The 15,325-nt window shown below is 36.8% G+C and overlaps 1 protein-coding gene across 1 annotated transcript in view; it reads right to left on the bottom strand.

Moving 5' to 3' along the window:
- LOC149571262 (uncharacterized) overlaps nt 1-14,700 on the bottom strand; it is a 66,640-nt gene extending 51,940 nt beyond the window's left edge. The window contains exon 1 of the mRNA XM_089812821.1: nt 14,303-14,700. Coding sequence (XP_089668947.1) covers nt 14,303-14,525 — 223 coding nt within the window. The 5' untranslated portion in view covers nt 14,526-14,700. The remainder of the gene's footprint in view (nt 1-14,302) is intronic.
- Nucleotides 14,701-15,325: the final 625 nt, after the last annotated feature.

Raw genomic sequence — 15,325 nt, 5'->3', positions numbered from 1 at the left:
TTGCATTAAAATAGCGGGCCGGAAATCATCAGAGTTTGGGAAAAATGTCCAAAGAGGGTCAAATTCCTATCCAACTTGGGCATTCCAAAAAAACTTTAAAAAAGAATCGAAGTGCTGAATCTTCTAAATTGTCATTCTTTCTCATTGTTTCAATCAAGTTTGCAAATTTGAATAGATTCTCAAAGGCATTAATAATTGGAGCCAAGATGGAAGGTCGAAAGTCTTACGATTTTGGGCATTAATGCCCAAAAAAGGTTGGATTCTGACATGTTTCGGGTATTAATGCCCAAAAAGTGTCGGATTTTGACATGTTTTGGGCATTCAGCCAGCAACAAAAAAATTTCAAGTCCAACAAACCCAAATTCCATTCCTCTCAAGTCATTTTCCATCAAATTTGCTAAGTTTTCAAACAGATTTTGAAGGTATCAAAGGCTTTGCCAAGAAAGGGAGAGGCAAAAACTAGCCAAGTTTGGGCAAGAGGGTCAAATTCCAACCCTACTTGGGCAATCTGAGCCAACAAACCAAAATTTTGAAGTATTAAAACCATTAAATATGCCTTTCCTCCATAGTAATCTCGATCCAAATTGGAAAGTTTTCATCATGTCGCACATTGGAGGCTTAATTGAAGGGGGAGAAGTTTTCCATCTTGGGAAATAATGCCCAAAGTTTGGGAAATTCACTTGCAAGTTTACTCAACAATTCAGCACTTCGTCATTTTCAACTCAAGACAACAAGAGGATTTATAAAAATATATCATTTAAGTATAAGTTTAATTGTTTATACTTAATTGTTATATTTGTATAAATATTGTCAGAATGTTTGAGATGGGTTTTAGCTTCATAAGAGTTAAGATGCATAATCTAGATTTTGAGGTTTTCCAAACAATTCTAGACTTAGCCAAATTCTAGGATTCAACACACCTTCAACACTCCAATCCCCCAAAACCTCTCCTGACTTTCTAAGGTCAAATTGAAGCTAGAACAAGAATAGTCTAATGGTTTTAACTCATTTCATCCAAAATCCCTTTGGTTTCAACTCCATATTCCTGACAGACCTAGCTCAACTCTTGCTCGCACCCCAGGCAATCACGACTCCCTGTCAGGCCAAAATTACACAAACTCACTTCCTTGACTTGGAGACTTGAAAATGTTGCCAAGTAAAGCCACCTAAGACCACTATGTAATGTCCCCACTATTAGGGTTAGTTTAGGACAATAATCCCTGCAAAATAATGGTTAGAATCACAACAATAACAAACTAACAATATTATTCTACCCTCTAATTTAACCCCAATCTTAAGGACATCTTAAGATCAGGCTCCCTAGCGCGTAGCTACCTTGCCGTCTTCTCGGAAGCGCACCCCTTAAAATTCTTTTTGGACAGGCATCCTCTATCCAAGGTTACTCACATATGCATATGTTGACAACATTAGAATATTCTGGCACATCGATTATCGGCCATGGCAGACAATGGAGATCTTAATATCTCCATGCTCCATGCTCTGATATCGATTCTCATCTATGGCGGACAATGGAGATCTTAATATCTCACATGCTCCATGCTTCAAGTTTCATTAATATCCATGGCGTTAACCCCGTAGGTTAACAAAATATTATCCACAAGTATTATTCATTAATATAAATAAATTCATAAATATAATTAAACAAATATAATCCATAAACATACCTTTCTTACCTTCTTCTTTTCCAAGAGTCAGAACCTTTCATAATACAAGTGCTTTGAAAAGTCACAACACTTCATCGTTATAATCCTTTCAAAAAGTCACAACACTTTGTCACTAAAATCCTTTGGAAAAGTCTCAATACTTTATAATCACAATATATTTAAAGAGTCGCAACTATTCATAATTATGACCCTTTTGAAGGTTCACATCCTTTCAATATCATTGATACCTTTTCAAAAAGTCACTTCCTTATTTTCTTCATATTACTTTCCTCTTCCATTTTTCCTTTTTGAGCTCCTCTCTTCTCCTCACCTTTTTTTCCTCTCTAAAATAAACTCTCCTCCCTTTTATATCTTAATTTTAAGGAGTCATGTCTATTTGTTAAACATCTCTTGACTTTTCATTAAATTTAGTTAATTTATATTATTCTATGTTATAGTATTTATTTACTTACTTATTTGTGTTTATTATTATTTATTATTAAATCCTATTTAGAAAGTTAACATACTTCCTACAACATTGTCTCTTGTATTTAATTTTATTTCTTTATTTACTCATTGAAATTTTATTATTTTTTAATTATTTAAAATATCATACTAAATGTTATTTCATTAATAATATAGATTAAATAATTATTATTTCCTAGTTTTATATTTTACTATTAGTTTTAATATAACTTTATATCATTATTTATTTAATAACATTGTATTATCTAATTATTATTAAAATTCTATCTTAAAATGGGGATATGACACATTACTACTGCTAAAGCGAAAAGAGGGGTCCCCATTGCAAATGGGGCAATGGTGTGAAAACCTTGCAACACATTGATTGACTTTCAACCTTGCGAATCAATTTCCTCACTTAGTCTCATGATTTATTGTCTTTCACCACTCTGATCTGATTTCAAATATTGGAATTCCCTTGTCATTTGCCCAGATTTCATCACCTCCATCCCTTGAATTCTGATTTCACAGGCATCAATATTTGTTTTTACTTGAAGAACATTTGCTAACACCTAGGCAAGTTTGAATGGGTCCTTGAAAGTTTCTTTCAAGCCTTAGTTGGGATCCTACCAAGGCTTGGAAATTCCCTACTGATGAAAGTCTCCAAAAATTCTAAGTCTTTAGCCATTTGTTATGTAAAAACCAAGTTTCATCTTGCTATGAGGTTTGTCTTTGAGCTTCCTTCAATTAGCTTCTAGATCAAAACTTTCCCTTTAGACTCTTAAATCAAACTTGAAGACTTGCATTTTATTTCCTCCTATTAACCACATTTGTCCAAGAGTGGGAACAAGGCTTGACAACTAACTCACTATGGATTACCTTGAAACCAAGGACATGGTTTACACCCTAATGACTTTGCTTAATCCTCTAACCTAACCAACTTGAAGACTTCAAAAATTGCTGCCTAATCTAGATCTAAACACTGCACAGCCTATATTTTGCACAGCCTAAAGAAGAAGAGGATTTTCCTTAATCCTATATATTGCCCTAATACCAGGCTCTTTTTGTTGATGTGTCTTACTTCTTATCGTAGACCTTCTGTTCCGCTTATTTCACTTTGAGTGATGGCACTAGGAGAGGGCATGTGGTTTTGAGAGCCAATAACCACAACCAAAGAATCTCACCAAATTCTGAAATCTTTTGGAATTAACAAATTTCTACAAGAGGTTTGTACTTGCTTTTCTCCTGTGACTTGGCCTTTGAAACAAGTTACCAATGGTGGCACTAGAGCAAAGTTCATTTGATCAGCTGCACAATAGAAAGCGTTTGAATAATTGAAATGTAGACTCTACTTTGCACTAGTACTTTTGTTGCCAGATCTTTAGCAACCATTTGAGATTGAGACCAATGCAACTGAAGATGCGCTTGGATGACCTCAATCAATTTGGTCCCCTATTTGCTTGAAACTGGAACATTCACTGCACTAGTAAGGAACTACCCAGCTCATGATCACGAGTTTCGCGCTATTGTCCAAATATCCACCAATGGGAAGCATTGTATCTTGGAAAAGAGGACTATGATCCACACAAATCACAAGCTGTTTCAATTCTTGTAAGCTCAAATTTAAACAAAAAAAGCAATGGCCTTCTTATCTTTGAAAATTCCATGTGAACGTCAAGCATAACATGAGTAGTGCCAACCTAGTCACACATTGTCTAAGTTCTTTACAGGTTGAAGCTCTCCTTTCTTTTTTCGATGCATGGGGAAAGGAAGCCAAAACATGGTCAGAATAATATCTATCTTACATGGGTTCTACAAATATCTATTATAATTTTATTTGTGGTAGTTTGGTTCCAAATTTGTGCTTGCAAGGAAAACTCATATACCACCTTGGGCACTTGTGTGTTACATGAGGCAAAGAAACAAAGGCTAATGTGATAAGTTCATTTCAAAAAGTTGAAAGACACTTTGGGGTTATTAAAACTTCTATGGCATTGCAGAAGTACCTCTTTTCACCACACCTCAAGTTAGATGTTGCCAAATACATTAGGTCTTATGTTGCATGTGCATTGTGCAATTGTCAAACTAGTTAGAAGTAAGGTTTGTGCGCATCTTTGTTGGTTCTAATGAGACTGAAAATCTGCTTTCATGAACTTCCTCTCTGTTGGAAAGATTCAAGATATGATATGTTACTGAGAGGGGAGGGGTGAATCAATAACATCAAAACTTTAAAACAATTCAGCACTTTAACAATATATACTATTCTCAATTCATTTATCTAATCTACTGCATATATGAGAGAACAAACATTTATAACACATGTACACAGTGATTTGGTGACCCAGAAACCTTCCAAATAGAAAGTAAAACTGGGGTGGGGATGATACCCACAAAACTTCGTTACTGCAATATGAAGTTGGCCTGTTAAGGCTTACATTGACCACTTCTGGGCGATCTGCCCTGTTAGGCACACAAAGGGCTGCTAGGTCCACCTTGTTAGAGGATTTACAAACATACACTGAAGTATGCACTCTGTTAGGAGATTTATACAAAGACTGTTAAGTCTACCTTGTTAAAGGATTTACAAAACTAATTCACCTGTTAGGATGAAACAGTGGATCTACTTACAAACTTGATTTGCTGATTAGATCCTTGAAGTATAGATTACCTCTTGTGACTGATGAATCTTTACTGCTCCTTGTAGACCTTGCTGAATATTCTGCTCTTCTGCTGATTCGCATTTTCATTTCAAAACATTACATGCCTCTCTTAGTACTCTTATACATACATTGTAAATGATATAATACATTACATATATATCATTCCAATAATTACAATTGCAAGGTCGGCTAAAACACAAGTGAACAAAACATTATTGAGTCGGCCAAAGAGTAGAAAACTCGGGTTCACTGAACTGACTCGGTGACCTTCTGATACTCGGTGTCCACTGCATTACTCGGCATCATCATGCACTCAGTAGAAGTAAAGGCTCGGTCCATACTAATCACTTGACGTAGTTCTGAACTCGGTAACCATTGGAGACTCGGTAGATATAGTATCACTTGGTAAAAACTGAATCCTTTCTTTACCTTGCTTTCACTTGGTAAACACTACACTTTCATTACTTGGTAAACACTGCGCTTCCATCACTCGGTAAACACTGCACTTTCATTACTTGGTAAATACTGCGCTTCCATCACTTGGTAAACACTGTGAAGCTCGGTGAACACTGTAATGCTCAGTGTGAACTGCCAAGCTCGATATGAACTACTTAAGTGATGAACCTATAAGGTAACCACTGAATGCTCGGTATACACTGTAGATGCTCGGTGTAAACTGTGAAGCTCAGTGAGTGTAGGAAACTGAGTGCTGAGCTTGGTAGCTATACTAATATAGATAAGTGTTGTCACTAATGGCAATAATAACTTAATGCCAACAATCTCCCCCTTTGGCATTAGTGACAAAACACTTATAAGCCAAAACATATGTACATTACCTGACTCAATGAATTTTGGTTTTTCAAAATTGATCTTTGTAGAACTGTTGCATATACATTTCTATATACCTTCTTGATGACTTATAATGTATATACAACAATACTTATGTACACATGCTAACTCTAATGAGTGCTAACTCCCCCTATCACTTATAGTGATAACTCTCCTCATTTATTATGTTGAATCTCTGAATCTCTCCCCCTTTTTGATAATAATGCCGAAGGACTGCATATATACAATTTATATGGCTACACCAAAGTGAGATAGAAATTCTTGATGTACCTTAAGGATGGTTGCAAAAGTACTATCCCAAGTCTGCTGCAAAATTTGACAGGTGGAGAGAGCAATTTGAACTTCTGCCGATAATTAGATCAAGTGATCAGCCATTGAGAAGTTTTGATCTTGGACCAATGTTTTGCAATGAACAAAATGTTTCTGCATTATGTCCATGATAGGAAGGATCATGTTCTGGATGTCAATGAGTGTAGACCGGATCCTAGCTTCCTCTCTCAATAGTTCTGCCTGAACATCTGCCAAATATCTGATCTTGGTGTAATGGGAGGTTGTGGAGGAGGAGTCCACCTTCAACTTGGATGCACTTGATTGCATATCAATGTCAATCTTATTTAACTTATCCTTTATTTCTTTGGTAAAACTAGAAACATCACAAAGTTTAGCAAAAAGTGATGCTGCATTATTAAAAGAATTTTGAAAATTTCCCAAAAATGTTGACAATTCAACTTGCTTTATTGCTATCTTTTGAGCAATATGCTCTAGCACCTTATTATCAAATTTCTTTTCAGCTTTCTCAATAAGTTTCTATTGTCCGAAAGAATCCTCATTAAATTTTTGTACAGCCTCTTCTAACTGAATCAAAATGTGTTGAGTAGAATCTACTTCAACACCTATGGCATCTATAATTATATTCTTCGCATTTTCAATTATTCTATATTCCTTATCCCTTTCTGATCTTAACTGTTTCTGCGTAGCTTTCATCTCTATGAGTTGACTGGCTAACCTCATCTCTTCAATGGTAGCATTGTCATAATCAATCTTTGGAATCACTATCTCTGTGTCTAAGTCAATATCTTCTGCAATTTCCTTTCCAGTGATCAGAAGTTTGAATGGATGCTTTTGTTTGACTTCTGTAATGACTAGTTTGACCTTAGGAACAGACACAATAGTGGAGATAGAAGGGCTAGCAGTGAAAACTGGGATAGGACTTGAGGATTGAATGCCAATAGAAGTATTAACCGGATCAAAAACACTTCCCAAAAATGGTATCATACTTGGTAAAGTACCCATAGTAGAATCTGAGCTGATTGTAGTGGAAGTGGATACAAATGATGCTAACGGAAACAAAACTGTAGAACTTACTGGAATTGATGGAGACAAAATTGTGGAACTTACTGGTACACTCACTGATGGTGAAGGAACTGAGGAGGCTGGCTCGGTAGTTGAAGAAGTGACAGACAGCTCGGTAGATGAAGTGCTTGGCACATCTGTTTCAGATACTTGGAGCTAGGAGGTGGCCGGTGAAGATTGAGCAATTGATGTGGCAATTGTGCTCACAATCTTGCTTGCAGAAGCTGTCTCCATAATGGATGTAACAGTCTTTGGTGGAGAGTGAGGAAGGGATGCAATCACTTCTGCTGCAATTTTAACTGGATCCTCTTCATCTTTTCCTTCCTCATGTGCTTCTTCCTCCTTGTCTTCATCCTCTTTTTCTTTCATTAGCGCATGCAACTCTCCTAGAGTAACTGTGATGGATGGAGTGCTATCAAAATCATCACTGTCACTGCTAACATCATCCTTGATTTCAACAGGGTCATCACTGGGCTTTTGCAGATGATAGATGTTCTTCCACATGTTTGTTGCATCATTTACAACATGCTCAATGTCCTTAATTAAAATCAAAAAATGTGAAAAATCTAATCATCATTTTACCTTCATGTTTCTTCATTGCTGCCTTTAATTCTGCTTCAGTAAGACTCGGTAGAAGATTCCTCATGGATTGCTCATATATGTCTTTGGCCGTTTGGGTGGCTGACTCCTATCTTGGTTGCAATCTCTCCAACAGCTCTTTGGAGATTTGAGGGGCGAGCTGGTCTGGGGAGTATTTCCATTTACCCATCTTATTGAGTACCAATTCCTCAATCTGCATTTTCTCAGCATCAGTTCTTGTTTCAAATTTCAATGTCTTGAAATTTGTGATGCCAGCTCCCTCTTCCAATTGTTTAAGCCTTTCCTCAAATGTGAGTGGAGGCCTAACAAGTATAGGTTCCTGCTTACCTTTTCTAGTTCTTCTAGAGAATACTGCAGTAGGCTTCTCCTTAGTTTTGGTAATAATTGCCTTACCTTTCTTCTTTGGCGGTTCCTCTTCAGATTCATGTTCTTCTTTTTCTTCATCTCCTTCTTCTTCATCATCTTCTTCATCCTCACCTTTTCCTTCTGTAAGCATAAGAGGGCTGGTAGCAGTTTTCAACTTAGCTATCTTCCTCTTCTTGCCTTTGCTTATAGCCTGGGGTAGCTTGATTTCAAGCTCAATTTTGGCCTTTGCCTCATCATATGTTCCGAAAATTGGTTGCTTTGGGTCCATTGGCTCATTCACCAATGCTTCAATAATATCCCTGGCCTCATCAATATTAACCTCATAAGGAAGAGGTTTCACCCATGCAGCTCGGGGTCTGACTGCCTGAATGTATACTTTATCACAATCGACCATAAAGCATACATCATCTTTGTAGTCTTCAACCAATTTTGGTGGAATTCGGAACCTATTATTCATCCTTTCCTTGAAATCTTCAAAATAATTATCCATGATGCTATCAAAATTTTCACCCATTTCAGCTACAAACTCATTTATGTGATAAAGAATGGGAATATCTTTTCTCCATACTACAGTTCCTTTAGACGGAAAGAATTTTTGAATATAGAAGAATAAACAAGTCAACAAAGAACCAAATTTACAAGGATTGTTCTTTGAAGTCCTTATACTATCCATGTTCTTGTTTAATTGTTTCAATAGTAATTCCAACAGGTCAAATTCAAGGTTCTTCTTTACAATTTTGAAGGCCAAATCCATAGCCTCACAGGGTACACTGTTCCGTCGACTAGAGCTATAGATTTTGTGGGCAATGACATGAGTGCCAAATCTTAGTTCAACATCAGATACAATGCTAACCTTCAAACCTTTACCGTCCCATTCAGCTAGGGTTTGCTTCTGTAACTCATCCCGTCCTAGGGTTTTGATAACCTTCACTTTGTTGAGCATAGAGAGACCCATGATTTTGTGAATCATCTTCTTTGTGATTAACACTGGCTACTCTAACCATAGTTGCCCATTGTGCACTCGACTTAAAATATATCTAATCCACTTGGTTTGGAAGCTTCTTGGCATATGCGAGATATGAGTCAAGCCTTTGGTTTCAAGATGCTTATGCTCGGGTTTCAAAGAGCCATCAACACTCATTTCTCCTAGGGCATTGTCCATCTCTAGGTTTCCAATCTCTTGAACAAAACATTTAAAATGTGTACAAATATCGTTTATAAGGAGTACCTTTGGTGGAATTTGAGATTGAGCACCATTAGGGTCAAGTGATTCTGCAACGGCCGGAACAATTTTGAAGTTGGGCGCTTTCCATTCTATACCCTTTACCAGCATCTCTGAACCCTTCTTTGCCTTGGTGCCGCTGCTGCTCCCGGATGCCATTGATGCTCGGTAAAAGGTAGAAATTTTTCGAACAAATCTGTCGCTAGAAAATTGCTTGGAATCGCTCAGAATTGCTTGAATTGCACCTGAAAATTTCTTAGCTCTAAAATCGCGATGAAGAATGAAATCAAATTCTGCTCTTTTGATGAAAATTTTGTCATTAATGCTTGGTACGAAGGCAGCTGAGATGACATAGTGGTTGACAGGCTGTCATTCACTTGCTTAGTAGAAGCTTGCAACTCGGTGATTGAATAAAACTTTTGTTGCTCCCGACCTAGCTTGGCAAGGTCTCCAACCGACTTTCCTCGGTAGATGCGACTCGGCAAAAGACACGCTTTCTTTGATCTTTGTGTATCTGGAATATTGATTTGATCATTTTGCTTTCCTTTATTTTGGAACTGCTTGAGATATTACTAGAAGATGCAGTTCCATATCCTTATTTATGGATCTAACTGGAGATGGTGGAGTCACCCACTTCTTGAGTGACATTGCCATCATTTGTACTATTTTGCTCAGTAGATTTTGGAATCCACTATTGCCTCATCTGCTTCCAAATGTTATCAGCTTTAGTTTTCTTTTCATCTTCGACTCTTCCTATGTTCATGCAGTTTTTAGCTATATGACCAAGTTCAGTGCATGTAAAACACCTTACAGTAGTGTCCTTCTTCCTTAGGTGATGTCTTGCACGGTCTTTGCCACTGTGTCCATATTCTCCACTATAATGACATTTGCACCAGGTACTGTAGTCCCATCCAAATATTGCTTTAACAAGTTGTTCAACCGGATTGAATGATTTGGATCTGCATTGGAATGCCTTGTGACCATGCTTCTTGCATTTGTGACAATTTCCTTCATCTTTTGGTTTTCCTTGCATTCATTAGCTTTATGACCATGCTAACTGCAATTATAGCATTTACCATTGAATTTAGCTTTCCATTACTCCAACATTTGTTTGATGTATGACCTAACTTACCACAGTGATTGCAAGTAGGTCTTTGATTTCTTTGGGCACCTTCTTTGGAGGTTTCACCTTCTTCCTTATAACCAAGTCCAGCTTTACCTTTTTGTCTATGAAGATTCTGCTCACTTTGTTGATTTAATTGAGTCATGTCTGCTTGAAATTTCATCATTCTCTCATTGATTTGTTTCTCAATGATTAAGTCATTTTCCAAACTTTCATTGATTTGTCTTTCAGATCTCAAGTCGCTTTGTAAGCTTTCATTGATTTGTCTTTCAGTGATCAGATCATTCCTCAGGCTTTCATTTTTAGATCTCAAATTCATAACTTCTTCATTTGCATTAGATAGTTGATCCACAAGATTTTCATGCTGAAGGGATTGATTATTTCTTGCTTCTAAGTCTTCAGTTGCCTTGTTTCTCTGTTCCAAAACTTCACATAGCCTGATTGATTGAATTTCTTGTTCTCTTTTAAGCTTTCTTACCTCTTCCTGCAGAGAGCCATTCTGTGCTAGGAGTTCCTTGATAGCCTCATTTGCTTCATTTGCTTCATTTAAGCTACTTGATGGTAAAAGGTCTTCAATCTTTTCTTCAACATACTGATGGTCATTCATTTGTCTTGCAAGTTCTTTCCTTCTCTTCAGGGATTGAGAAAGATGCTCCTTTGCTTCTTTGAGTTGAGCCATGGCCATTTCCAGATCTAGCTTTTCATTTTCAATAGCTTTGTCAAGTCTAAATATCTCCATTGTCCTTGATCTTTGCTCAAGTTGTCAAACTTTATCCTGAGAACCACAAAGCTCTGATACCAATTGTTGGAAATATTCAAGATATGATATGTTACTGAGAGGGGAGGGGTGAATCAGTAACATCAAAATTTCAAAACAATTCAGCACTTTAACCATATATACTATTCTCAATTCATTTATCTAATCTACTGCATATATGAGAGAACAAACATTTATAACACATGTACACAGTGATTTGGTGACCCAGAAACCTTCCAAATAGAAAGTAAAACTGGGGTGGGGATGATACCCAAAAAACTTCATTACTGCAATATGAAGTTGGCCTGTTAAGGCTTACATTGACCACTTCTGGTGATCTACCCTGTTAGGAACACAAAGGACCGCTAGGTCCACCTTATTAGAGGATTTACAAACATATACTGAAGTATGCACTCTGTTAGGAGATTTATACAAAGACTATTAAGTCTACCCTATTAAAGGATTTACAAAACTGATTCACTTGTTAGGATGAAACAATGGATCTACTTGCAAACTTGATTTGCTGATTAGATCCTTGAAGTATAGATCACCTCTTGTGACTGATGAATCTTTACTACTCCTTGTAGACCTTGCTGAATATTCTGCTCTTCTGCTGATTCGCATTTTCATTTCAAAACATTACATGCCTCTCTTAGTACTCTTATACATACATTGTAAATGATATAATACATTACATATATATCATTCCAATAATTACAATTGCAAGGTCGGCTAAAACACAAGTGAACAAAACATTACTGAGTCGGCCAAACAGTAGAAAACTCGAGTTCACTGAACTGACTCGGTGACCTTCTGATACTCGGCGTCCACTGCATTACTCGGCATCGTCATGCACTCGGTAGAAGTGAAGGCTCGGTCCATACTAATCACTTGACGTAGTTCTGAACTCGGTAACTATTGGAGACTCGGTAGATATAGTATCACTCGGTAAAAACTAAATCCTTTGTTTACCTTGCTTTCACTCGGTAAACACTACACTTTCATTACTCGGTAAACACTGCGCTTCCATCACTCGGTAAACACTACACTTTCATTACTCGATAAATACTGCGCTTCCATCACTCGGTAAACACTGTGAAGCTCGGTGAACACTGTAATGCTTAGTGTGAACTGCGAAGCTAGGTATGAACTACTTAAGTGATGAACCTATAAGGTAACCATTGAATGCTCGGTATACACTGTAGATTCTCGGTGTAAACTGTGAAGCTCGGTGAGTGTAGGACACTGAGTGCTGAGCTCGGTAGCTATACTGATATAGATAAGTGTTGTCACTAATGGCAATAATAACTTAATGCCAACACCTCTCAGAATCCCCACTACCAAGCACGGTCATGATTGTGTTTTCCCAATAGTTGATAGATTCTAATAGATAATGATTCTAATACTTTGAAACAATGCAATCTTAGCTCCATAAACAACTCAATTACTCTTTCAGCATGTTTGGTACCACATTGGAATCCCAAAAACTAACCTCTGCGATAAAGAGAAAAGTTTCTTGACCAATTTCTAGAAAGCACTTTAGTCTATGTTAGACACAACATTGAACAAATCTAATATATTCCATCCATTGAGTAACGAACTTGACCAGCTTCTAGAAAGCACTTTGGCTATGTTAGACACAACGTTGAACAAGCCTAATACATTCCAATTAATGGATAGAGAAAGGTGATTAACAAGAAGACAGTGCATCTTGTCAAAGTGTATGGTTTAATAAAGAATGTACTTGGGATTAAAGCCTCCCTTTCATTCAACACAACTAAGCTTTGTATAGTACTTCTGCACACAGCAAATTTCATCGCCACTTGGATTTCCAACCTCTGGAACCCATTACTTCATTTTATCCTATTCCACCATCAACAAGAGTAGCTCATTCAACTCAAAATAAAGTTGGCAAAGTCGTTCATTTCATTAAGCACATTCAATTGCAGACTATTTTGTACCAAGCAAAAGTGAAACACAAGAGCCATACGATAAGCATTGGACACTTCCCACATTTCAGGTTGCTGGTTCAGTCTAGCTGCACCTATTGAATGATAGGCTTATGGGACCTCACCCCACAAGCTTTGTCCACTTTAGTACAAGCCCTACACCATCATGCAGCAAGTACACGAGATGTTTTAGAGCTTATTCCACCTTCCTAACTTGAGCTATATAGAATCTTTAACACAGAATTCTTGAGCCATGACTTTCTTGGATATAATAGATGCTACAAAGACTCTCTAGCAAACAAAGATCAATAAATATCACAGCTTTCATCCAAACTGGAACAAGACATTAACACCTTGGTCGAATGGACACTTTTCGTGTGTTTCTTCTGCTGTCAAGCAGTGGCCATTAACATCAAGGATGCGGGGAAAGGAGCTAAGATATCAATTAGAAGCGAAATTCACCACAAAAGCAATATCACATAGCACTTCAAGACTCGATAAAACTTGTTATTAAGAACAACTGCATGGCAAGGAGATCCACAAAGGGGACACAGAAAAAATGAAGCAAATGTTAGTTCCAGAGAGAAAAAGGTTGCTAACAATCCTAACATAAAGGCTTGCACTCTGATGCTCGATTCAGCAGAGCTCTGCAAGCAGGATAGGGTAACAAAAATTTGCTGGTCCGCTACAACGTCTCTCAATTTAAACCCCCTGAATTACTAACCTATTTTAACAGACCTAAAGGACTCTCTTGAAATGGGTAAGATGCATTAATCAACTGAAGGTAGGAGTCCTTGTTAAAACAGTAGTTATCAGTCTCCAAAATTTGCATTCCCTGTTTATGGACAAAATTGTTTTGAGTGATATTTTCAAACAAGCCAAACTACACCCAAACATCGGACATCTTATTTGCAACACCAGATGCATCTTCAAACTAATTTAACCACCACAACCCACACAACCATTTTCTAAATCACACTCAAGATTCCAACTAGATTTTTTGGTGATATGTTCAAAGCAATTACACCCAATCTCACACTTATTTACAGGTCCAAAATTGGCACCTCGTTCGCAAACCCAACTACATCTTCTATCTAATTTATTAATCACAATTCATATATGCATTTCGCCTGTTATGCTAAAAATCCTTACAAGGCAAAGCTTTGGTCTTCTAAATTTAGGCAGGTTAAGAAATAAAATGTTGTAATTCTGTTTAAAATAGCCACCAGAGCTGACAATCTCAAATATACATCATACTAACAAAACAGGAGAACTACTCATGCCATTCTTGTACCTCCTGTGCTTCCAGGGCTACCATAACTAGCTAGAGCAATGCAATGTTGTCTCCTTGATCTGCATCTGGCAAATTTTAGTTTTATGGTTGTCTTGTTGCTAGGGACTGTCAGTTTGGAGGAAAATACATGTGAGAATGGTGCGGATTGTAGCCTGGAGTGTACCACACAAATAGTATTGTGGCAAACTGGAGACCCAGAAAAAATGGACGCACACACTGCCATGCTGTAGCTTATCGCGCACAATTGAAACTTGTGTCTTTAACTAGAAGGTAGAAACTATATGGCAGTTCATTTATTATACGCCCGTTCGGAAGAAGCTAAAATTCTTGCCCATTTGATTCTGTTTTTTTGTTTGGTTTAGGCTCCCGACTTCTCTCCGAATTGGACCGTGGGAACACACGCAATATTTTCGGCCGTCAAATTTATATCAATTTTCCGTTTTGTTTTTATAATTAGGAAATATTTGAAGAATAATTAAAATTAAAGAATAACATAGGAACTTTATAATTAGTTTGGATTTCTGAAATTAGTAATTTATAAAATATTTTATCGTTATTTTGTTTTATAAAGTGAAAGTTTTATTTTATCAATTTATCATTTTTTTAATTTTGTTTTGTATTTTTATTAATAGTTTTATTTTATTTTATTTATTTATTTAAGACATATATAAATGAGTATGTTTTAGTTGTATGTATAATACATGTTGGAGTAATTTTGTTTTTTACATTTATTTTATTTGGTGAAGAGTTATTTGCTTTTAATTATCATTTAGATGTTAAAGAGTTTTGTCATTTCATATCATTTTAAGGTTTATTTGTTGGGGAGAGGCAACCTATAGGTGATTGCCTATAGAGTAAATGTTTGTTGCATGGGAGAAATATTGGTGATTGCGAAGGTGGAGTTGGCATATTAGATGGGCAATGAAACCCCTCAGGCGGACTTGGTTGCATACAACATATCCAAAAGGAGTGGATGTTTCTTTTTAGGGCTTCAAAAAAGTTATTATTATTTTCTATAGATAG

Source organism: Cupressus sempervirens, chromosome 2 (assembly GCF_028749045.1).
Source record: "Cupressus sempervirens isolate cs-2001-9-10 chromosome 2, ASM2874904v1, whole genome shotgun sequence".
NCBI classification, from domain to species: Eukaryota; Viridiplantae; Streptophyta; class Pinopsida; order Cupressales; family Cupressaceae; genus Cupressus; species Cupressus sempervirens.
Note: the sequence above shows the minus strand (reverse complement) of the source record. Positions and strands in the feature narration are given on the sequence as shown.